The sequence below is a fragment of the Danio rerio genome, chromosome 8 (genome assembly GCF_049306965.1).
Source record: "Danio rerio strain Tuebingen ecotype United States chromosome 8, GRCz12tu, whole genome shotgun sequence".
In the NCBI taxonomy this organism is placed as follows: domain Eukaryota; kingdom Metazoa; phylum Chordata; class Actinopteri; order Cypriniformes; family Danionidae; genus Danio; species Danio rerio.
This window is the reverse complement of record NC_133183.1, coordinates 63,742,266-63,767,500: the sequence shown is the minus strand read 5'-3', so window position 1 is coordinate 63,767,500 and position 25,235 is coordinate 63,742,266. Positions and strand designations below refer to the sequence as shown.

The 25,235-nt window shown below is 39.5% G+C and overlaps 2 protein-coding genes across 3 annotated transcripts in view; both read left to right on the top strand.

Annotated features, from left to right (window-relative positions):
• LOC141375945 (acylamino-acid-releasing enzyme-like) overlaps nucleotides 1-15,700 on the top strand; it is a 24,068-nt gene extending 8,368 nt beyond the window's left edge. Inside the window, exons 7-23 of the mRNA XM_073911336.1 lie at nucleotides 417-491; nucleotides 608-745; nucleotides 2,303-2,394; nucleotides 3,399-3,439; nucleotides 4,136-4,257; nucleotides 4,947-5,007; nucleotides 6,961-7,058; nucleotides 8,367-8,418; nucleotides 8,512-8,600; nucleotides 9,990-10,128; nucleotides 10,480-10,563; nucleotides 10,845-10,925; nucleotides 12,600-12,688; nucleotides 12,893-13,083; nucleotides 14,604-14,706; nucleotides 15,097-15,203; nucleotides 15,438-15,700. Of these exons, the coding sequence (XP_073767437.1) occupies nucleotides 417-491; nucleotides 608-745; nucleotides 2,303-2,394; nucleotides 3,399-3,439; nucleotides 4,136-4,257; nucleotides 4,947-5,007; nucleotides 6,961-7,058; nucleotides 8,367-8,418; nucleotides 8,512-8,600; nucleotides 9,990-10,128; nucleotides 10,480-10,563; nucleotides 10,845-10,925; nucleotides 12,600-12,688; nucleotides 12,893-13,083; nucleotides 14,604-14,706; nucleotides 15,097-15,203; nucleotides 15,438-15,543 (1,668 nt within the window). The 3' untranslated portion in view covers nucleotides 15,544-15,700. The remainder of the gene's footprint in view (nucleotides 1-416; nucleotides 492-607; nucleotides 746-2,302; nucleotides 2,395-3,398; nucleotides 3,440-4,135; nucleotides 4,258-4,946; nucleotides 5,008-6,960; nucleotides 7,059-8,366; nucleotides 8,419-8,511; nucleotides 8,601-9,989; nucleotides 10,129-10,479; nucleotides 10,564-10,844; nucleotides 10,926-12,599; nucleotides 12,689-12,892; nucleotides 13,084-14,603; nucleotides 14,707-15,096; nucleotides 15,204-15,437) is intronic.
• Nucleotides 15,701-19,124: 3,424 nt separating this feature from the next.
• On the top strand, nucleotides 19,125-25,235 carry tlr9 (toll-like receptor 9). Of its 2 annotated transcripts, XM_073909266.1 has the most exons (2): nucleotides 19,125-19,305; nucleotides 20,437-25,235. In XM_073909266.1, the coding sequence occupies exons 1-2, from the start codon at nucleotides 19,273-19,275 to the stop codon at nucleotides 23,611-23,613; spliced, it is 3,210 nt and encodes a 1,069-aa protein (XP_073765367.1). In that variant the 5' UTR covers nucleotides 19,125-19,272; the 3' UTR covers nucleotides 23,614-25,235.

Sequence of the window (25,235 nt, the reverse complement as noted above, 5' to 3'; positions counted from 1 at the left end):
CATATGATGATAATAAGGATGAAGATGATGAAGATAATGATGAAGATGATGATGATGATGATGATAATGATGAAGATGATGAAGATGATGACGATGATAATGATAATGATGATGATTATGATGATAATGATGAAGATAATGATGAAGATGATGATGATGACGATGATGAAGATAATGATGAAGATGATGAAGATGATGACGATGATAATGATAATGATGATGATTATGATGATAATGATGATGATGATGATAATGATGAAGATAATAATGATGATGATTATGATGATGATGATGATGAAGATGATGATAATTGAAGATGCATATGATGATAATAAGGATCAAGATGATGAAGATAATGATAAAGATGATGATGATGATGAATTAATGAATGTTTTCTTTCTTCATCATTCCAACAGCAGGGGCCGGAGACCAGCCTGACCCCCGATGAAGAGGAGCCCATCAAGACTGACAAGAAGGAGGAAACCGTCCCGGTGTGTGTGTGTGTGTGTGTGTGTGTGTGTGTGTGTGTGTGTGTGTGTCCAGGTCATCAGTTTGATTTGTGTTGAATGAGTCTCTCTCTGTGTGTGTGTGTGTGTGTGTGTCTCAGGGTCATCAGTTTGAGTATTATGAGGACTGGGGTGAGAATTTGGTCAGTAAGAGCAGTCCAGTGCTGTGTGTTCTGGACATCGAGGGCAGCAACATCTCTGTGCTGGAAGGAATCCCGGCTGCCATCTCTCCAGGACAGGTGTGTGTGTGTGTGTGTGCTTCAGCACTTCTTTAAAGGCTCATTTCATACTCATTGAAGTCATACCCAACTTAATCCAGATAACAAATCCCCCATAAAGACAACGACTCTCGTTGTTTAGAAGTTTGTGCACGTCCAGTCAGTGTCCGTCATGTGTTGGTGGGAATTCATGAGGTCAGACAGGACAGACGTTACCTCGCATTGGTAGATGAGGAAATGTAGAGATTAAGCTAAATGTGGATATGTGACGTAAGAGTTCGCTGAGATTCCAGCGTGTTAGCCGACCTGAGAGGCCAAAACTGTCTTAAAAACACAGGTCTGGACCAAGCCCCTCCCCTGGAAAATCACCAGTTGATATCGATCAATGATTGGCTGCTGTATCAGAAGGCGGGGCTTCCTTTGCTACAGCGACTATATTAACCGTTACACTTTTCCCCATTCAAAACAACACGAGTGACGTGTCTTCTGCATTCTATAGTCTTTGATTGTACATCTACTGTATATGTACTGCTACAGTTAATAATAATAATAATAATAATAATAATAATAATACAGGGTGTTGCTCCGTGGTTAGCACTATTACCTTACTGAAGGAAGGTCACTGGTTCAAATCCCGGCTGGGTCAGTTGGTGAGTACAGCCAGTTTAGTTGATCAGTTCCCCTATAGCGCATGTGTTTGGACTGTGGGGGAAACCGGAGCACCCGGAGGAAGCCCATGCCAACACGGGAAGAACATGCAAACTCCACACAGAAACGCCAACTGACCCAGCCGAGGCTCAAACTGATGCTACTCAAGTGAAATATTATTGCTTTATTATTATTTTTAAAAGTAATGCATTACTCGCTACTCAGAAGAGGCATATCATTACACAGCTTGCGGTACTTGTAATGCATTCCCCAAGACCAACACATCAACGTCCATCTCATCTCACTCAAACACACACACAATTCAAGAGTTCACACTTAGCTGATGATCTATCAAAAGCTTTTTTGGCATGCTGTCCCGGGAGAGAGCCCCAAGCTCAAGAGATCCTCGAGACCGGGGCTTCCTCCCGTTGGCAGAGCGAGAGGGGAGCCTGAGCTTGGTGGATCTCAGAACTCCCCGGCTGCGATAGCTAAGGGAACAAAAGGGGTTAGACAAATGCTTGATTGTTATGCATGTTGTATATCTTTTGATGATGGAAGTAAACCTGAGAACCCGGGGAAAACCCACGCGGACACGGGGAGAACATACAAACTCCTCACAGAAACGCCAACCGGCCTGGCGGGACCAGGTTCTTGTTGTGGGGCTCACAGTGCTAACCACTGGGCCGCCGTGCCGCCTGATCAGAGGTAAAGGAGAAGAATAGGGGAGGAAGGGGGGTTTCTTCCAAACGAAGATAAAATGGACTGAAAACTGTGGTTATTTATAGTAGCGTAGGGCTCATATGATTGGAAGATAATGATTAGCTAATACGAGACCGGCCGTGATAAATCATAAGCATGAGATCCTCTCGAAATGAGTTTATGAATAAACTTCACCTAAATAAATGAATAAAGCACTGATGTTTTCTGCAGGCATTCTGGGCTCCCGCTGACACCGGTCTGCTGTTTGTGGGCTGGTGGCACGAACCCTTCAGACTGGGACTCAAATCCTGCGGCAACAGAAGGTGAATTTCTGATGTCTTTTGGTCACACTTTACATTTAAATTTGCTAACATGAGCTAATAATGAACAATACTTGTAAAGCGTTTATTACGGTGGCTTGAGAAAGCAAACACCCTGTTATACTACACAAACTGAATATTCCTCTTCTGTCTTTTTAGACGATTTTAAGAACACATCTCCTCCTAGATTGTTCATACTACAACCACCAAACTAACTCCAGACCTCCAAACTATACTGAATAAAGCTGCTATATCTTTTCCAACTGATCCGACTTACAATTTTCTAAAAAATGACCTGGAAATTTTGGAAAAGTCCCATTGACTTAACATTGGACCAAACTTTGTGACCTCATAACTCTCCACCAGACTGTCATGCAGACTTAAGTTTGGGCTCATTTAACTCAGACTACCAATCTCCCAATCACTAATGACCTTTCAACTTATTAGCCACACCCTAGCAACCACTTACAGCACCCTAGCAACTGTCCCATAAACTTCCATTGCAATAAACTGCCATTGACTTTACATTGGATAACACATCCATATCTCAGCAGGGTCCGTCATGGTTTGAGAGGGGTCTGGCTGCAGACTTGGTGCAGTGCAATCTGAGCTGCATCCAATGCTTTTTTAATGCGGTCACCTAACTCCACCCCTAACCCTACCCATGACAGTGACGTCACTCACTCCATTAAGTGCATTGTATCTGACATTGCATCGCTGAGTGATGCAATCTCAGCTTGCATCATAAAGGCTGGGTCCAGATACTTTTGCATGGTTTTGGGTCCCCTTGAAACATTTCCGTTTTTTATGTGGATATTTGCAAGTGTCGTGACTAATTGCTGCGCGTTTCTTCAGTTGTTTGTATTGTGAGAATTTGCAGCTCGTTTGCTGTCAAATTGATGAAGATCGTTTCTTCATTTGCTGGTGTTTTGCTTTTAATTGCATGTGTGTTTAGTTTTTTCGGCCACCATAGTTTTCCATCATGCTGACGTGTGTGTTTTCCACAGGTCGTCTCTGTTTTATGTGGATCTGGCCAGTGGGAAATGCGGTAAGATCTCTTGTGCAGCTTTCCGTCTCAAATCAGTCTGTACTGAAAACCCTGTTTAGTTGTGTAATTAATATGTTGCAGAAGAGGAAAACACACTTCTTTTGGGGTCATTCAGATGTTCAATGACACCGACACTATGTGTGTGTGTGTATGTATTTGTGCATTTGTGTGTGTATGTACTTAACCATACAAAATTTGTCCCCAAAACTGAGGAAAACCCATCAAATTCTCCAAAAACCTCCCTTGTCCTCTTTTTAAACCCACGAATGCACCACAATAATTTCTGAAGTTGTCATAATGCAGGTTTTCTTTAAAGTTAAAGATTAGTTGTGTAACTTCATTAATTGTAAGACTGGAGACAGAGTGGTTTGATGAAGATGAAAGTGAAGTTGAACTTCTCCCACGGCCTGCACAGTACCCAGAACCGAACATTATTGAGCACTTTGGGGTGTTTTGGAGAAGCGAGTCAGGAAAGGTTTTCCTCCAGCAGCATCAGTAGTGACCTGAACACTTTTCTGAAGAAGAACGGCTCAGAATCCCTTTGGACACTGTGCAGGACTTGAGTCTGTCATTCCCAACACCATCTTCAGCTACTGTGCTCTAAAACCAGGCCTTCAGTTTCATTGTCCAACTCTTGTATGTAAAAGTCTAAATTCCGTCAAGGGCTTTGAAGTCTGTGTGTGTGTGTGTTCTCAGATCAGCTCTCCAGTGACTCCATCTCTGTCTGTTCTCCTCGTCTGAGCCCTGATCACTGCAGGATTGTGTATCTGGAGTCCGGCGTCTCCTGTTCACATCTGCAGTGCCACCGACTCTGCGTGGTGTGTATTATGTGTGTGTAAACTGAGTGACTCAACCATTCTGACTAAGGTCTGTCTTTAAACACTGGAAGAGTACTGCTGACCATACCAACTAACTTTACCTCTGAATAAACATAAACAAAGAGCACCGATCACACACTGACCAAACCTGTAGAGACAGGACAATCAACACCAACTGGAGCTGCGTCTTTATTAAGAGGAGACGAGCAGCGAATCCGGATTTCAGCATTTCCAGATGAGAAAAACTTGATCCTTACAAACGTATTTTTGTGGCATGTTAGCAGATAATCCACACATGAACCAAAACCTTTCTGGGCAACACATTTCTAAACACAACACTGACGACCCGTCTCTCTAAACAATTCCTGTAGAACACTGTATCAGGTCTTCAAAGCTATCATGCATATTAATGAAGTCGCACCGCATACACAATAGAGCGCGCTGATTGGCGGTCTGGAAAGACTTGGAAGTCTTTCGCATGAAGTAATGCTGAAAGCTCAAAGATGTCATGGAATACACACAAGGATCTAATCAGAGTAACGCAGCTTCAAAAATTGGTACCAAACCAGAAGTACAAATTAGCTGGAAATAACGCAAAAACAACCAATTTTCACTTGTTAGTGAGTTATGTGTGTTTATAGCAGCGCGTGTCAGTCATGTGAAGATTAAATCTGTCATTTTGTTTACAGTTCGACTGGTACACCAAACAGACCAGCGTTGTGGTTGATGTGGTGCAGAGAGCCAGAGATGGTATGTACAGTATATGTGTGTGTGTGTGTGTGTGTGTGTGTTCGTGTTTTTGTGACATACCAGGACACAAATCTATATAATGACACAGTTATTACAAAAACATCCCAAGCTCATTCTGAAAACGTAGTCCCGCGGACGTTTCAAGAGACAGCGGAATACGTCCCGGGGGGTACGTACGGCCGCGTTTTTTTTTTTAAGCGAACGCTGCGGGGCGGTGTGACGCTGTTCCCTTTCGCGCTTGCCTTACCTCCTTGTGGAGGACTTCCCCGCTGCAACCCGTTTGTCCACTCAGCTCAGCGTGTACGTCGGCAGGCTCGAGATGCAGAGAGGAGTCGACCACGGCGACCGGTTTCGAGTCCAGGGAAGAGCAGTTCCAGCAATCAGGTAAGACAAAAACAGAATCCCAAAAATTAAGTGAACGAGTTTCGTAACAGGGTGAGAACGCGGTGAAATCCGAAAACGCGGTAGAATAAAAAAAATCAGGGCTTTTATTTTTTTGGACGGCTTTTGTGAACTGTTGCTCGGGTTTAGGGAAGCGAGCGGGAGGGCGGGTCGATCAGTAAAATTGGTTGGGTTCAGGAAAGGTGGAGGGCTAGTCGGCCGATTGGTCGGTCGCGCAGTCAATCATCCGGTCAGTCGGACAGTGGCCTCCGGCGGGTTCACGCGAGAACAGCGCGGACGCGAACCACCTCTCGCGGATTTGCGAAAACAAAAACTGCAGCCGTACGTACCCGCTGGGATGTATTCCGCGGTCTCTAGAAATATCCGCGGGACTACGTTTCCACAATGAGCCTGGGTTGCACAAAAAGGAGGTGAAATTTGGGGACATCCTCATTTCTCAAAAAGCTTCTAAATCACACAGCATGAGTTTAATCAGAGAGTAAAGCTGCACACTGTCTCCTGTGATGGTTGGGTTTAGGGGTAGGGTGGGGTGAGGGCAGGGCCGGAGCAAGCTGAACTGCCACTCTAGGCAAAGGACGGTCACGCCATCCTTAACCCGAAAGTGAAAACCATGGGGTGGGGTTGGGTGGGGTGGGGGGTCGTAGACGCTGTCCTCTCTATTCTGCCACCTTAGACGTGGATATAACTAAGGCTGCGGGTGGTGAGGGTAGTGTCGGAGACGCGAGAGGGTTCTGGATGCAGACCTGGTGCAGTGCAATCTGGGCTGCATCCAATGCTTTTTAATGGGCTCACCTAACCCCACCCCTAACTCCACCCATCACTGTGACGTCACTCGCTCCATTTGAGTGCATTGTGCCTGACATTGCATCGCTGAGTGATGCAATCTCAGCTTGCATCATAAAGGCTGCATCCAGATACTATTGGGGGACGCCGTTCTCTCTAATCTGCCGCCCCAGACGCGGATATAACTGAGGGCGCAGGTGGTGACAGTAGTGTTGGGGATGCCGCTCTCTCTATTCTGCCGCCCCAGACGTGGATATAACTGAGGGTGCGGGTGGCGAGGGTAGTTTCGGGGACGCCGCTCTCTCTATTCTGCCGCACTAGACCCGGATACAACTGAGGGTGCGGGTGGCGAGGGTAGTTTCGGGGACGCCGCCCTCTCTATTCTGCTGCCCTAGGTGGCCGCCTAGGTTGCCTGCATGGACGCGCCGGCCCTGGGTGAGGGCAATACAATATACGCTTTGAACAGTTTAAAATGAATGGAAACCTATGTTTTGTAACTTTGTCACATAAACAAACATGTGTGTGTGTGTTTATGTTTGTGTGTGTATGATGCATGTGTGTGTTTGTGTGTGTGATCTGTTTCTGTTGCTATTCGTCCATGTGATTTTCGTGTGTATTTGCGCATGTGCATGCTTGTTTGTATTTGTGTGTGTGTGTGTGTGTGTGTGTGTGTGTGTGTGTGTATTTGTGCATGTGCATATATGCATGTATGGTTATGTGTGTATATGTGTGTGTGTGTGTGTTTGTGTGTGTGTGTGTATTTGTCAGATGGTTTCACTGGGATCTACAGCTTTCTGTTGTCTCCTCGCTGCTGGTCTGCTGATAGTGAGCGTGTGTTGTTCTGCAGCGCTCAGCGGAGCCGGAAGGTACACACACTGCATTCACATCACAACATAAATAATAATATATAGCTAATGCATGTGTGTTGTCTATAAATCTGATTATACTTGGTTTAAATTGGTTCCCCTTACAACAAAAGTCTTGTTTTACTATTTATTTACGCCTCTCAGAAATAAACATATGTGTGTTTTATGTGGCATTTCAAGCCTACATTTCTAACCTACATCACCACTGTAAATAAATAGCTTTTTTTGGTCGTGATTTTTAACTCACATCCTGCCGGGAAATGCAGAGACGAGGCTATTAAATAAAATCCTTTGCTATGTATTTAAACAACAGTTTTGTCTGGTTCTCGAATCTGATTGGCTGATAGGCGTGAGATATTAAAGTAATATCAGCACTCATACAGCCTCTTTACCTTTGTGTATTACTCCGCCTACACGAGTGGCAAGCAGAGGACTACAGTTTGACAAATATTGCAACTGTTGGGAAACATGATATACTTTTAAGGCTTATTACGGTGAGAATGTAGTTGTTTAGATTGCAACTATGCACTTTATTTATAAGGATAGTGCCTATTTCAATTTTTTTTTTAATTTTGTAGATTCAGTGCTTTATTTATACCATGTAATCTACTAGCGTTTGCTTTGCTTTTTCTTTTTCATGGTTCATTATTGTGAGCTCCTGATTACAACAGAGAAATACTGGCAAATCTGTGTAGACTGATGGCATTTCATGCTGTTCAGCCTTATAATCTTAAAATGTGAGCAAAATCAGCTGTTTTATCATCACTTTAGATATTACGCTAGAGAATCATTCCAACACTAGCTCTACAGTGATGTTGCTGAATTAGTAATGGCTTCTGCTGTTCTGTCAGCTGCAGATGTGAATAAATGGTGTAAGAAAGTAGTTCCTCATACAAAAGGGTGTTTAGACTCTCCGTGTTTGTTGTTTGAAAATTATATACACGATTATGCTGTCGAACTGTTGTATAAACGCAGTATCACATGAGTAGCAGTGGGATGTGACTGTATATCATCTCTGGTGGAACACTAAGATCCAACACACACCTCCCACCAATGCAGATATGCAGCCACATCACAATGGTACTCGTTGATATTGCCCATACCGTACATGTGTGTGTGTGTGTGTGTGTGTGTGTGTGACTAGGTTAGCCTTACAGCATAAGTGACCATAACATCAATAAGCGATAAAATCTGATTGGATTGATGTAAACTAAATCAAAACTTAACTGGATAATCAGCTAATCCAGCATTGTGATATGGATCCCTGAAACAGTGAGTTTCTGTTTTGTGTGTGTGTTTGTTTTGCAGGAATTGTTTGTTGTGGACACCTCAAGCCGTGAAATCACGCGTCTCACCTCTCGTATGTACTGTTTTCTGTTTTATCTCTATTGTGCTGTACTGTACTTTACTGTATTTAATCCCAGTGTGTTAATCCCAATCTGTGCTGCTGCAGAATCTCAGGAGGGAAGCTGGAATCTGTTGAACATTCACAGAGATCTGATGGTCGTCAGCTGCTCTTCCCCAAACTCTCCTCCAGACCTGGTGCTCACACACATATTCAATACCTGCAAAACACTGATACTAAACACTGCATTACACAATACTAAACACTGCATTACACAATACTGAACACTGCGTTACACAATACTGAACACTGCGTTACACAATACTAAACACTGCATTACAAACACTGCATTACGCAATACTAAACACTGCATTACACTATACTAAACACTGCATTACACAATACTAAACACTGCATTACACAATACTGAACACTGCATTACACAATACTAAACACTGCAATACACAATACTAAACACTGCATTACACTATACTGAACACTGCATTACACAATACTAAACACTGCATTACACAATACTAAACACTGCATTACACAATACTAAACACTGCATTACACAATACTAAACACTGCATTACACAATACTAAACACTGCATTACACAATACTGAACACTGCATTACACAATACTAAACACTGCATTACACAATACTAAACACTGCATTACACTATACTGAACACTGCATTACACAATACTAAACACTGCATTACACAATACTAAACACTGCATTACACAATACTAAACACTGCATTACACAATACTGAACACTGCATTACACAATACTAAACACTGCATTACACAACACTGAACACTGCATTACACAATACTGAACACTGCATTACACAATACTGAACACTGCATTACACAATACTGAACACTGCATTACACAATACTGAACACTGCATTACACAATACTAAACACTGCATTACACAATACTAAACACTGCATTACACTATACTGAACACTGCATTACACTATACTGAACACTGCATTACACAATACTGAACACTGCATTACACAATACTGAACACTGCATTACACAATACTAAACACTGCATTACACAAAACTGAACACTGCATTACACAATACTAAACACTGCATTACACAATACTAAACACTGCATTACACAATACTGAACACTGCATTACACAATACTAAACACTGCATTACACAATACTGAACACTGCATTACACAATACTAAACACTGCATTACACAATACTGAACACTGCATTACACAATACTAAACACTGCATTACACAATACTAAACACTGCATTACCCTTTTTACATACTTTGTTTTAGAAATTTACATTTAAATCTTGATGATCTAAATGAGTTAAGTGTGCATTATTATTAATCTTTTTATTATTGTTGTTATTGTTGTTGTTGTTATTGATCATTATTATTGTCAATAATGATAATAAGAATGACAATAAAAATTACAATAATAATATTAATTACAATAATAACAACAGTAATTGTAATTGTAATAATAATAATAATAATAATAATAACAATAATAATAATGATAATAGTAATAATTATTATTACTCTCTGTTGTGCAGCGGGTGGGTTTTCTGCCAGGGAAAGGCTCTGAGAGCCAGGTTTCATGGGTCACATTAGAGGAAACTCAACCTCAGAGCGACATCAGCTGGCAGACGCTCAACTTCAGCCCACCGCCCGAGCAGGACAACACACAATACCGTAAGAGCAACACATGCATGATCACACACTTAGTTTTAAAATGACATTTTAGAACGAAAACCATCCTTGTCCACACTGACGTTTCATCTAGCATTTTTGATCAGCCCTCCATCCACACTATACCACTGAAAACGCAGATCATGTGACCACACACACACACACACACACACACAAACACACAACATGTAAACTTAACATTATGCATTGGCTTTTGCAGATGCGCACGCTACCATATCAATGCTGAAATGATGTGTTGTGCAGACGAAAACCCTTGGCACAGAATCGTTATCAAGGTGTGATCACATTTAGAACTTTATTAAATTAATAAAAATGTTGTGTGCTCTTCATCAGCGGGTTTGGACTTTGATGCTCTTCTGCTGAAGCCAAAGGACACACCAGCAGACGGCAAACTACCTCTCATCGTCATGCCACACGGTCGGTTCATGAGTGCCCTTAACTACAGTAGAATAGTAATACAGTCAGTAATATTGAACTAACATTTCAACATCTTTAAATATGACATTCGACATCTGTTTTGACTGTGTGTTTGTGTATGTGTGTGTGTGTGTGTGTGTGTGTCTATATGTGTCCTTGTCATTTTGTGTGTTTGTGTCATTGTGTATGTTTGTGTATCTGTATGTGTGTGATTGTACGTGTGCATGTGATTGTGTGTCGATGTGTGTGTCTGTGTGTGTGTGTGTGTGTGTGTGTGTCAGGCGGGCCTCACTCAGTGCTGCTGTCGGAGTGGATCTTGTCGACTGCTGTTCTGTGTAAGATGGGCTTCAGTCTTCTGCTGGGTGAGAAACTCCATCAGCTCATCTACACACACTTGTTTACTCATGAAACACTCGTTCATGCACCTCAGAGTGCACAAATGACAGGAGACATTAAACATGAATGAGTGAGTAAATGAATGAGTGAGTGAGTAAGTGAATAAATGTATGAGAGCATGTATAAATAAATGAGAAATGGAAAAAATAAGAAAGTGAATGAATGAGAGTAGTTGAATAAAGGAAAGAATGATAGATTGAATGAATAAATGAATGAGAGTGAACGAATAAATGAGAATAAGTGAGTGAATGAAGAAATGAATGAAAGAATGAATAAGAGAGTGGGTGTATGAAGAAGTGAATGAGAGAGTGAATGATCGAATGGATGAAGGAGAGAGTGGGTGTGTGAAGAAAGAATGAGAGAGTAAATGAACGAATGAAAGAGTGAGAGAATGGATGAATGAGAGAATTAATGAATGAGAGAGTGAGTAAATGAATGAGTGAGAGTGAAAAAATAACAGAGAGGGTGTTTAAATGAAAAAAATCATAGATGATAAATGATAAGTTTAAGGAATGAGAGAGTGAGTGAATGAATGACTCAGAGAGTGAATGAGTGACTGAAGAAATGAATGAAACAGAATGAATAATTGAATTAATGAATAGTTGAATGAAAGAATGGGTGTGTCTAAAAAAGAATGAGAGAGAATAAATAAATGAATGAGAGAGTAAATGAATGAATGAGAGAGTGAGAGAATGAATGAATGAGAGAGAGTTAAGGAATTAGGAAGTGAATGAATGAATGACAGTAAATGTTTTAGTGAATAAATGAATCAGAGTGTGAATTAATAACATTGGGTGTGTTAATGAATGAGAGAGTTAATCAATGAGTGAGTGAATAAATGAATAAGAGAGTGAATGAATGAATGAATGAATGAATAAATGAATGAGAGAGTGAGTAAATGAATTAATGGGAGAGTGAGTGAGTGAGTGAGTGAGTGAATAAATGAATGAGAGAGTGAGAGAATGAATGAATGAGAGAGTTAAGGAATTAGTGAGTGAGTAATTGCATGACAGAGTGAATGTGTGAATGAATAAATGAATCAGAGTGTGAATGAATAATGGTGGGTGTGTGAATGAATGAGAGAGTTAATGAATAAGTGAATGATTGAATGAGAGTGAGTGAATGAATGAATGAATGAATGAATGAATTAACGAGAGAGTGAGTGACTGACTGAATGAAAGAGAGAGTGAGTGAGTGAGTGAATGAATGAATGAAAATGAATGATTGAATAAGAGAGTGAGTCTGTGAAGGAATGAGAGAATAGGTGAATAAATAAATGAGTGAATGAATGTGCAAAGAAATGAAAGAGAGAGTAAATGAATGAGAAGGTGAGTGTGTGAAGGATTGAATGAATGAGAGAGAGACTAAATGAATGAATGAATGAATGAATGAATGAGATTGAGTCCATGAAAATTGAATGAGAGAGTGAGTGAATGAACAAATGAGTGAATGGGTGTGTAAAGAAATGAAAGAGATAGCAAATGAATAAATAACAGAGTGGGTCTGTGAATGAGAGAGTTAATGAATGAATGAATGAATAAGAGATGTAAATAACAGAGAAACTGAAAATGGACTTGACATTAGTCAGACAGCAGTGTCCCGTTATGTATGTTGAAAATAAATAAGCGTGTGTTCTCTAGTGAATTACAGAGGCTCGCTCGGCTTCGGACAGGATAACGTCTTCTCCTTACCAGGACTCATCGGCACTCAGGATGTAAAAGACGTGCAGGTACACACTGCATCACAGCACAGGAATACATCACATATCACAACACACTCAGATGGGAGTCATTTTACCATTGTGAAAGAGTTCATGTGTTTATTATCATTTATTTCTGTACTTTTGATCAAATGAATTCAGCCTTGGTGTGCAGAAAAGGCTCATAGCAAAATAATTGAGTTCTAATGGACCTGTCTGCTGTCCTGTGGTCAGTTTGCGGTGGACAGTGTTTTGAAGCAAGGCGGCTTTGATGAGCAGAAAGTGGCTGTGATTGGAGGATCTCACGGTGGATTTCTGGCTTGTCATCTGATTGGACAATATCCCGGGTTTTACAAGGCGTGTGTGGCGCGAAATCCAGTCATCAATCTGACATCCATGGTGGGGGGCACAGACATCCCAGACTGGTAATGGCACAGAACATTGGTGTTTGTGTTTCTGTGTGGAGTTTGCATGTTCTCTCGGTGTTGGCGTGGGTTTCCTCCTGGTGCTCCGGTTTCAGCCCAAACACATGCACTATAGGGAAACTGAATAACTAAACTGGCCGTAGTGTATGAGTGTGTATGGGTGTTTCCTAATACTGGGTTGCGGCTGGAAAGGCATCCGCTGTGTAAAACATGCTGGAATAGTTGGTGGTTCATTCCTCTGTGGCAACCCCTGTTGAATGAACTTTAAATTGTGCATGAACTAATCCTGATGCACTGAGATATTCACCTGCAGATGTTTTTGTGCATGTGCGTGTGTGTGTGTGTTTGTGTGTGCATCTCTCCGTGTGTGTGTGTTTGTGTGTGTGAGTGTGTGTTTGTTTGTGTGTGTGTGTGTGTGTGTGTTTGTTTGTATGCGTGTGTGTTTGTGTGTAAGTGTGTGTGTGCGCGTGTGTATTTGTGTGTGTGTTTGTGTTTGTATGCGTGAGCATGTTTGTGTGTGGGTGCATGCCATTGTGTGTCTGTTTGTGTGATTTTGTGTGTGCATGTTTGTTTGTATGCGTGTGTATGTTTGTGTGTGGGTTTGTGCGATTGTGTGTGTGTGTACGTGCGTGCGATTGTGTGTGTGTGTGTGTGTGTTTGTATGCGTGAACATGTTTGTGTGTGGGTGCGTGCCATTGTGTGTGTGTTTGTGTGTGGGTTTGTGTGACTGTATGTGTGCATGTTTGTTTGTATGCGTGTGTATGTTTGTGTGTGGGTGCTTGTGTGGGTTTGTGCGATTGTGTGTGTGTTTGTTTGTATTCGTGTGTATGTTTGTGTGTGGGTGCGTGCGAGTGTGTGTGTGTGTGTGTGTGTTTGTATGCTCGAGCATGTTTGTGTGTGGGTGCGTGCCATTGTGTGTGTGTTTGAGTGTAGGTTTGTGTGATTGTGTGTGTGTGTGTGTGTTTGTTTGTATGCGTGTGTATGTTTGTGTGTGGGTGCGTGTATGGGTTTGTGTGATTGTGTGTGTGTGTGTTTGTATGCGTGTGTATGTTTGTGTGACTGTTTGTGTGCATGTTTGTTTTTATGCGTGTGTATGTTTGTGTGTCGGTGCTTGTGTGGGTTTGTGCGATTGTGTGTGTGTTTGTTTGTATTCGTGTGTATGTTTGTGTGTGGGTGCGTGCGAGTGTGTGTGTGTGTGTTTGTATGCTCGAGCATGTTTGTGTGTGGGTGCCTGCCATTGTGTGTGTGTTTGAGTGTAGGTTTGTGTGATTGTGTGTGTGTGTGTGTGTGTGTGTGTGTGTGTGTTTGTTTGTATGCGTGTGTATGTTTGTGTGTGGGTGCGTGTATGGGTTTGTGTGATTGTGTGTGTGTGTGTGTTTGTATGCGTGTGTATGTTTGTGTGACTGTTTGTGTGTGTGTGTTTGTTTGTATGCGTGTGTATGTTTGTGTGTGGGTGCGTGTATGGGTTTGTGCGATTTTGTGCGAAACGACTAGTAACGTGTGTGTGTGTTTGCCTTCAGGTGTACGGTGGAAGCTGGATATAAATATAAACCAGATGTGTATCTCGAACCTGCAGTTCTGGTGCAGATGCTGATCAAGTCACCAATAAAACACGTTGCCAAGGTGAGTGAAATGCAGCATTATCCACTGATTACAGTATTACTGTTGTGATCGCCCGCAGTGTTTTCTCTATTGGAGTTTTATTCTGAATGAACTACAACTCCCAGAACACTCTGCACTCATCCACTCCTCCAGCAGCTGACTATAATCTGGACATCCACACACAGACAGCTGCTGCTCATCTACACTGATTACAAGGACTATAAGTACACCTCAGCTCATTCACACATGGCTGAGTCTTGTGTCTTTATCAGCTTTGATTAATTAAGTTGAACACTGTTTAATTTGCTTGTTTAAATTCAGCCCATGTAAATAGTTTGTTTCAGTGTGCTGCTCTACTGTAATTGCTTCTCGCGGGATTGATAAAGTTGATCATGTGTTTTGTTTGATCAGGTGAAGACTCCAGTGCTTCTGCTGCTGGGTGAAGATGACAAGCGAGTCCCTAATAAACAGGGCATTGAATATTACAGAGCTCTGAAGAACCTGCAGGTCCCCGTAAGGTGCGTACATCCACATTCCCTCATTATCAGAGCTGCACGGTTATTATTATCCAACAGCTCTGAATATTAACTTAACAAAATAAGTAGAGATGCAATATATATTAGCAGCCATATCGACATCAATGGTATTAAGAATTGATCCCCAGCTGTCTGAATCGCGCTGCTCTTCTGTGTATCAGTGCTGTGGATCAGTGTTTTACCGGTGTGTGTGTGTGTGTGTGTGTGTGTTTGCAGAGTGTTGTGGTACCCAGGCAATAATCACTCTCTGTTGAAAGTGGACGCAGAATCAGACGGGTTCATGAACGGCGCTCTCTGGATCATCCAGCATCTTTCTCTGTGACATCACTTCCTCTAAGCAGCGAATAACCGATTGTTTTTAGTAATTAACAACTGCAGAAGCAGAAACACTTGAAGATTCTCAGAGGCTCATGTGTTGTAAATGGTGTAATGCAGTTTGTTCATCTACAGTAAAAGACAGCTGAAATCAGAAGCGCAAACATGTTTTGAGTTCTTATACTGCGTTCTGTCGTTAATGGTTAAGTGTTTAGTGGTGTCATTAATCTTTTATAATCATGATATGACACATGAAATTTTATGCATGTCAATGACGACCGTTATAAAGTGTCATTCGCTCATTTTAAATGTAAAGATGACATTGTTTGTTATTTTAACTTGACAGTGATGGGTTGCAGCTGGAAGGGCATCTGCTGCGTAAAACGTGCTGGATAAGTTGGTGGTTCATTCTGCTGTGGCGACCCCACACTGTAAAAACAATGTGTAATTTTACAATTACAGAAATTTCCTTTAATTAAAATTTCTGGTAAATTCCGGTAATTTAATATTCGTCAGTTTACGATAAATTTTTGTAATTTAATATCCAACATTTTACGGTAAATTTCTGTAATTTAGTATTCGTCATTTTACAGTAAATTTCTGCAATTTAATATCCGTCATTTTATGGAAAATTTCTGTAATTTAGTATTCGTTATTTTACTGTAAATTTCTGCAATTTAATATTCGTCATTTTACAGTAAATTTCTACAATTTAATATCCATCAGTTTACAGTAAATTTCTGCAATTTAATATCCGTCATTTTACAGTAAATTTCTGCAATTTAATATCCATCATTTTACAGTAAATTTCTGCAATTTAATATCCGTCATTTTACAGTAAATTTCTGCAATTTAATATCCGTCATTTTACAGTAAATTTCTACAATTTAATATCCGTCATTTTACAGTAAATTTCTGTAATTTAATATCCGTCATTTTACAGTAAATTTCTGTAATTTAATATCCGTCATTTTACATTAAATTTCTGTAATTTAATATCCGTCATTTTACAGTAAATTTCTGTAATTTAATATCCGTCATTTTACAGTAAATTTCTGCAATTTAATATCCGTCATTTTACAGTAAATTTCTGCAATTTAATATCCGTCATTTTACAGTAAATTTCTACAATTTAATATCCGTCATTTTACAGTAAATTTCTGTAATTTAATATCCGTCATTTTACAGTAAATTTCTGTAATTTAATATCCGTCATTTTACAGTAAATTTCTGCAATTTAATATCTGTCATTTTACAGTAAATTTCTGCAATTTAATATCCATCATTTTACAGTAAATTTCTACAATTTAATATCTGTCATTTTACAGTAAATTTCTACAATTTAATATCTGTCATTTTACAGTAAATTTCTACAATTTAATATCCGTCATTTTACAGTAAATTTCTACAATTTAATATCCGTCATTTTACAGTAAATTTCTACAATTTAATATCCGTCATTTTACAGTAAATTTCTGCAATTTAATATCCATCATTTTACAGTAAATTTCTGCAATTTAGTATTCATTATTTTGCAGTAAATTTCTGTAATTTAATATCCGTCATTTTACAGTGAATTTCTGCAATTTAATATCTGTCATTTTACAGTAAATTTCTACAATTTAATATCCGTCATTTTACAGTAAATTTCTGCAATTTAATATCCGTCATTTTACAGTAAATTTCTGTAATTTAATATCCGTCATTTTACAGTAAATTTCTGCAATTTAATATCTGTCATTTTCCAGTAAATTTCTGCAATTTAATATCCGTCATTTTACAGTAAATTTCTGCAATTTAATATCCCTCATTTTACAATAAATTTCTGTAATTTAATATCCGTCATTTTACAGTAAATTTCTGCAATTTAATATCCGTCATTTTACAGTAAATTTCTGCAATTTAATATCCGTCATTTTACAGTAAATTTCTACAATTTAATATCCGTCATTTTACAGTAAATTTCTGTAATTTAATATCCGTCATTTTACAGTAAATTTATGTAATTTAATATCCGTCATTTTACAGTAAATTTCTGCAATTTAATATCTGTCATTTTACAGTAAATTTCTGCAATTTAATATCCATCATTTTACAGTAAATTTCTACAATTTAATATCTGTCATTTTACAGTAAATTTCTACAATATCTGTCATTTTACAGTAAATTTCTACAATTTAATATCCGTCATTTTACAGTAAATTTCTACAATTTAATATCCGTCATTTTACAGTAAATTTCTACAATTTAATATCCGTCATTTTACAGTAAATTTCTACAATTTAATATCCGTCATTTTACAGTAAATTTCTGCAATTTAGTATTCATTATTTTGCAGTAAATTTCTGTAATTTAATATCCTTAATTTTCCAGTAAATTTCTGCAATTTAATATCTGTCATTTTACAGTAAATTTCTACAATTTAATATCCGTCATTTTACAGTAAATTTCTGCAATTTAATATCCGTCATTTTACAGTAAATTTCTGTAATTTAATATCCATCATTTTACAGTAAATTTCTACAATTTAATATCCGTCATTTTACAGTAAATTTCTACAATTTAATATCTGTCATTTTACAGTAAATTTCTACAATTTAATATCCGTCATTTTACAGTAAATTTCTACAATTTAATATCCGTCATTTTACAGTAAATTTCTGCAATTTAATATCCGTCAGTTTACAGTAAATTTCTGCAATTTAATATCCGTCATTTTACAGTAAATTTCTGTAACTTAATATCCGTCATTTTACAGTAAATTTCTACAATTTAATATCCGTCATTTTACAGTAAATTTCTGCAATTTAATATCCGTCATTTTACAGTAAATTTCTGCAATTTAATATCCGTCATTTTACAGTAAATTTCTGCAATTTAATATCCGTCATTTTACAGTAAATTTCTGTAACTTAATATCCGTCATTTTATGGTAATTTTTTGTAATTTATTGACCATTATTAATTAATGCAATTTTTTTAAATAATTGTACTCATTTTTAACAAATTTCCAACAACTAATTTATATTTGTCTTTGCCATGATGGCAGTACATCCTAATTTACTAGTTATTATAAAAGATGCTACTCTTTTTAAAGTGCAATTTAATTAATTAGGGTAATTAGGCAAGTTATTGTATAACAGTGGTTTGTTCTGCAGACAATCGAGAGAAAAAAATCTTTTAATATTGACCACAGCATCTTTAAAATAATTTTTATTCCAGCCAAACTAAAATAAATAAGAAAAAAAGAAAAAGGGGGAAAAATAAATAACTTTTTTCTAGAAAAAATAAAATAAAATAGCAAATGCTATGGTGAAAATGTCTCTGTTAAACATCACTATAATATTTAAAAAATGTATCTCAAAGGTCTCATATTTTCCCCTTTAATTCCCCCAATATCAGTATGACAGTGGGCACTAGTGTGAGCTACAACTAAAATGCTAAACCATGCACGAAGAGAGGAATAAATCTAAAGCAAAAGTTGAAAAAAAAACTCAACTGACTTTGGTTTATTGGAACGTCAGTCTTTTATTTTCAGTAGCGATAACCAGAAATAGCTAATAGGACTCCCTGTTTCATCACATGCTTCACCACTTCTGAACATCTGTTCCTCGATCTGTTTGCCTGATAGACTGACTTTCACTTCCATCTAATGTTCACTACGGTAATATGAATATATCGCCTTAGCTTTACTTGGTTTCTTTGCTTCCCCTTATAAATGTAAGACACACTGCTGCATGGACATGTCAGAGTTGGATTGCAAACGTTTGGTAAGTTATTATTATTATTGTTATTATTATTATTATTATTATTATTATTATTATTATTATTATTGTTATTATTATTATTATTATTATGTGTATTTTAAATGATAGGGAAGGTATCAAATAGTTTGCACATGAGTCTGAAACAAAATAGTTTTTAAAGATATAATACAGCCCGAAAAGTAGAGCCCAGATTAACTTTTATTTTTGAATGAACATGTTTGTTTTGGTTGCAATATGATGGAGTATTATTGAATTCATATTTTCCCAAAAGTTATTTAAAACATTACAATGGAAAATTAAACCCCCTTTGTTAATTGAATGTGATGTGTGGACTCTAAAAGGGGATTTCTCATCTTTGAACCACATTTAAGAAATTATAAGCCTTATCTTCTAATAATTCAGTGGCCTGGAGTGCATTATTCTGCTTAAACTATGATTCCCACACCTAAAGCTCAGACTTTTGTCAGGTTTCTGTTCTCAAACTGCTCCTTTGTGTAACACTAGTTTTTTCCACATCTCCTCCTCCTTCTTTTGTGTTTTTATTTTTATTTTTTATTGTTGTAGCTGTGAAATATCTCATTCAGCGAAGTGATACAGAGCTGTAAAGCGCTCTAAACCTGCCAGAACTATTCAGCTGTGTGTTTATCTGACAATAACCAAACACCTTAGAGTAATCATCAGCCAATCAGAATCAAGCATGCAACTGCATTGCATATTATTATTTTATGGGTCACAGACGAGACCATTTTGGTGTCCTCGTACAATTAAATTTAAAAACAAATGTGATTTTACATGCATAAGAAGCATATTAATATGCATATAATCATCTCTGAGAAGAAAATATAAAACAGGACACTTTAATACAACAAAAAATATGTAATAATAATATTTATTATTAAAAATATATGTAGAAGAAATTAAGAGGAGAATTCTTATTATCTTTTTTATTATCTTAATTGTGTGTGTGCGTGTGTGTGTGTGTGTGTGTGTGTGTGTGTGTGTGTGTGCGTGTGTGTGTGTGTGTGAGCATATGCTTTTTTGCACACAAAATGGCTGGTCTAGTGTTAAAGCGAGGGTAAAAAAAAAGTTAAAGCAAATAATAGACTTTTCTGATATTCGTATTCTCATTTCCAGGCCATGTTTGGACCAATGGTGTCCTTGATTCTGCTTCTGAATCAGTTCCAACTCTTCGCAGCTTCACATCCTCAGTTTTATCCGTGTGAAAGTCACTTCACCAAAGACGGACACATAAATGTGGACTGCCAGCACAGACGGCTCTCTAAAGTCCCCAGGTTCACTTCTCCCTCAGTTATATCACTCAACCTGAATAACAACCATATACACCGCATTAAAGGGGATGCATTTTCTGGTCTACCCAATCTCAAGTATCTCAGCCTGATGTGGAACTGTATATCAGACCGTCTTAAGGAGGCAAGATGGCCGTTATGCAGTGTGAATATTGACCCGGATGCATTTGTTGGACTGAAAAACCTCACTTCCCTTCAGTTAGCTGGGAACAGCTTGAAGATGATTCCTCCTCTGCCAAAGCAGCTTGAAGTCCTGGGACTGGAATTCAACAATATTTTTAATATCGTCAAACCTTTAGGCACACCACAACTAAAGCAACTGCTGCTAAGCAAGAACTGTTTCTACGCAAACCCATGCCACCAGCCTTACTTTATCAACTCAAGTGTGTTTCAGGATCTTCCTGAGCTTTTGAACCTCACCCTTAGTTACAACAACTTGACTGCCATTCCCTCGTATCTTCCAGGTTCACTAGAAAGTCTAGACTTGCGAGAGAATACAATTGATCACATCAATAAAGAGTCCTTTGCAAATCTCAGAAATCTGCGACATCTCAACCTGGGGTGGAACTGCCAAAGGTGCGACCACGCTTCTGATCCCTGCTTCCCATGCCCAAACAACCAGTCTCTGGATCTCCATCAGGATGCCTTTTTGGACCAGAGAGACTCCCTAGTGAGTCTGCATCTGCAAGGCAACTCGCTTCGTACTCTTCCTCGACATCTCTTCATAAACCTACACAAGCTCCAAGAGTTAGATCTCTCAAGCAACTTTCTAGCCTTCACCATCCAAAACGGCACCTTTTACGAGGAGCTCCAGAATGTTGTGATTCTCAATCTTCTCTACAACTATGAACCCCTGAAAACCTTTCCCGAATTGAATCTGTCACCGTACATAGAGAAGATGGCGTCTCTCAGAGAGTTGTACCTGAGTGGGTTTTTCTTCAAGAAGCTGTCAAACCGCAGCATTGCACCTTTGGTCAGACTTCCAAGACTTGAGGTCTTAGATTTACGCATGAACTTCATCTGCGACATTAGCATTGACGGTCTTAGCCAGCTGAGGACATTAAGAAGAGTAGATCTTTCCCAGAACATGCTCGCCTTTAGTTCGTGCTTTTCAACATGCACTTCTGAAGCAGAACACCAAATCCCTGACAGACATGGCAATGAACAGTTCAGCCTCCAAATGCAAGAACTCCCCATTCTGAATGCAGAAACACAAGGCTCAAATCCAGACTACTGTTCGTTTTATTTCTCCATGTGGCATTTCAAAAGACAAATCTGCTCTAAAAGCTTATATTTTGACCTGTCTCAGAACAACATCCCTTGGCTGAACGCAAGCACTTTTAGAGGCATGGACAGAGTGGCATGTGTAGATCTGTCCTACAACTACATCAGCCAAACTTTAAACGGCCACCAATTCTCACATCTGAGCAAACTATCTTACCTTAATATGGCGTACAACCGTATTGACCTGTATTCCGACAAGGCCTTTCAGGAGGTCAGTGGCACCCTAAAGGCTCTTGACCTCAGCAATAACGAGTTCCACTTTATAATGAAGGGAATGGGGCATCAGTTCACGTTCCTCACGCACATGTCGTCTCTTATAATACTAAGTCTAGCAAACAATCACATCGGTCTCCGGATCTCAAACATCCTCACCAGCGCTTCTCTGAAGTATCTCATTTTCTCTGGGAATCGTTTGGACATATTGTGGGACTCTTGGCGTAATCAATACATAAACCTCTTTCAGGGACTCACCAACCTTACGCACTTGGACATCTCTGAAAATCAGCTCAAATCTCTCTCCCCAGAGGTAATCGTGAACTTGCCTTTGAGTCTCCAAGTTCTCCGAGTCGACTTCAACATGTTGACGTATTTCCCGTGGGCAAACATCTCAGTTCTCCAGCAACTCTGCTACCTCAATCTGAGTTCAAACATGCTTTCGTACTTGCCCAATATTAACTTTGAGCTCCGTCTCACAGGACTGGATTTAAGTCACAACCGACTGGTTGCAATTCCAAAGGTATTCCTTAGTCAGGCAGCAAACCTTAAAAACCTCAATCTCAACAACAACCAACTCAAGATTCTTGACGTCCAGGCTCTCCCCTTGCCATTCCACAAGGGTTGTACTTTCATTCCCGGTGGGCAGCATAAAAACAGGTCCTCCTGCAAACTTGTCCTACATGCCAATCCTTTTACTTGCAGTTGTGTTATTTCAGGATTTGCCAAATTTCTTAGAGAAACCGATTTGGATGTGCCTCATCTCACTACACAGGTTCACTGTGGTTTCCCGGAGTCATTAGCCGGCGTGAATGTCCTCTCGGTGGATCTTCGCTCATGCCAGGAGATATTCGGAGGAGTCGCCTTCCTCTGTACTTCACTATTGACACTAGCAGCAACTTGCGTTCCTCTCCTGAAGCATCTCTACGGCTGGGATTTGTGGTATTTAATCCAGATTCTGTGGACTGGACATCGGGGACACACTCCAGCTAATGGCAACCCCACGGACAACCAGTATGATGCATTTGTGGTCTTCGATACCAGTAATAAGGCAGTCAGGGATTGGATCTACAAGGAGATGCTTGTGAGATTGGAGAACCGGGGAAGATGGCGCTTTCAGCTTTGCCTAGAAGAGCGTGACTGGATTCCTGGAGTCTCGTGCATTGAGAATCTGCACAAGTCCGTTTACAGCAGCAGAAAGACAGTGTTTGTGTTGACCAGCCCTGGGGGTTATTCTGACGCAAGTGGAATAGTACGTCAAGCCTTCCTTTTGGTGCAGCAGAGACTTCTGGATGAGAAGGTGGACGTCGCTGTTCTGGTTTTGCTGGATTTTCTCTTCCCCAAATTCAAGTACCTTCAGATGAGAAAGCGACTCTGCAAGAAGTCAGTTCTGTCCTGGCCCAGAAACCCCCGAGTGCAGCCGCTCTTCTGGAATGACCTGCGCGTCGCTCTCGTTTCTGACAATGTTAGAGCCTACAACAAGAACGTCACGGAGAGCTTCTTCTGAAAACAGGGCCAGGAGCGTAACCTTATTTTAATTTAAAGAAACAAAATTTGGAGTCTAGGGGGGTCAGTTTCAAGCAGTTATAAACAATAATTGAGTGGTATTTTGAGCTTGAAGTTCACCACACGCTAAGAGACTTGTAAAAAGGGGCTTAAGTGGTCCCATGATTGGAATAATGTGTGATATATAGTCATATTGGGTACGTCTCAGTCAGTTCCCTTGCTCAGTAGTCAGTGCACTAATCAGGGAGTCAACTATTTTAAACAACACAGGCTCACTCTAAAAACATAGCTTTATATACAATTCTGGAGATCGTGAATTATTTAGCCAGAAGTACGTTTAGCCACATTACGTCTTTTAAATAAACGCTACTAGGCCATATGATGCCGTTCCTTTTAACACTTATCAGCTAACCACTTACCTCCGTATAGATGACTTTCACTCTGTTACTAGTTCGTCCATTGGCTCGCCGTGTATGTCGGCAGACTTGAGATGCAGTGAGGAGTTTGTCACAATGACGGGGTTCAAGTCCATTGAAGAACGGTTCCAGAAAGTGTGTAAGACAAAAACAGAAGCCAAACAATAAATAACAGGGGAAGAATGTGGTAAAATTTGAAAACGTGGTAAAAATCAGACGAGGGCTTCTCTTTTTCTGGATTGTCTTTGAAAACTGCAAGGTAGGTTTAGGGAAGTGGGTGGGTGGGTCAGTCAGTGCTTTTGAAAACACTATCGGTTGAGTTTATGGAAGGAGGAGAATAGGTCAGTCAGTCAGTCAGTCGACAGCGGCCTCTGGTGGATTTACGTGAGAACAGCATGCGGAAATGGCAACTTGTGGGAGAAATTTGAGATCTGAAAAAGCGCACACAGCGGCCTCTGGTGGATTTGTGAAAACAAAAACTGCAGAAAACGTAGCTCCTAGGACGTATTTGGTGTTCTCCAGAAATGTATACAGGGGTACATTTTCAGAATGAGCCTGGGTTGATTTTAAAGAGGACCAAATATGCTGCATTTTACAACATGCAAAATCATGTCCCTGGATTGTGTGTGTGTGTGTGTGTGTGTGTGTGTGTGTTTGTCTGTGTGTGTGTGTGTGTGTGTGTGTGTGTGTGTGTGTGTGTGTGTGTGTGTGTGTGTGTGTGTGTGTGTGTGTGTGTGTGTGTGTGAACTGTCAGCTCAAAATACCACACAAATTATTTCAAGTCATTCTTAAAACTGACCCTTTAAGTTTTAAACCAAATTGTGCCATTTTGTTGACTGTCACTTTAAATTCAAATGAGATCCCTGCAAATGATGGGCTGGACTTTCCCCCACAAGGACACATACAAAGAGAAAATAAGAATAAAAAGTGTGTCTGCAGACTGTTTTTATGACGTGTGTTTATAAAAAATGTAATAAATAAGCTTCTTACTAAATATACTCACATTTGGTCTCTAATGTTTAAACCCCGTTATGATGGTGATTTTTGTATAATTGGTCCTCTGTAAGTGCTGTCTCAATTGCAAAACTCTTTAAGTGCACTGAAATGTTCAATCTCTGTAAAGTCTCACAGTGAACTGTTGAAATTAGGGAGCTTTAATGGACACTGCTGCTTTTCATGAAACCAGAATCATGCGAATTAAATGATC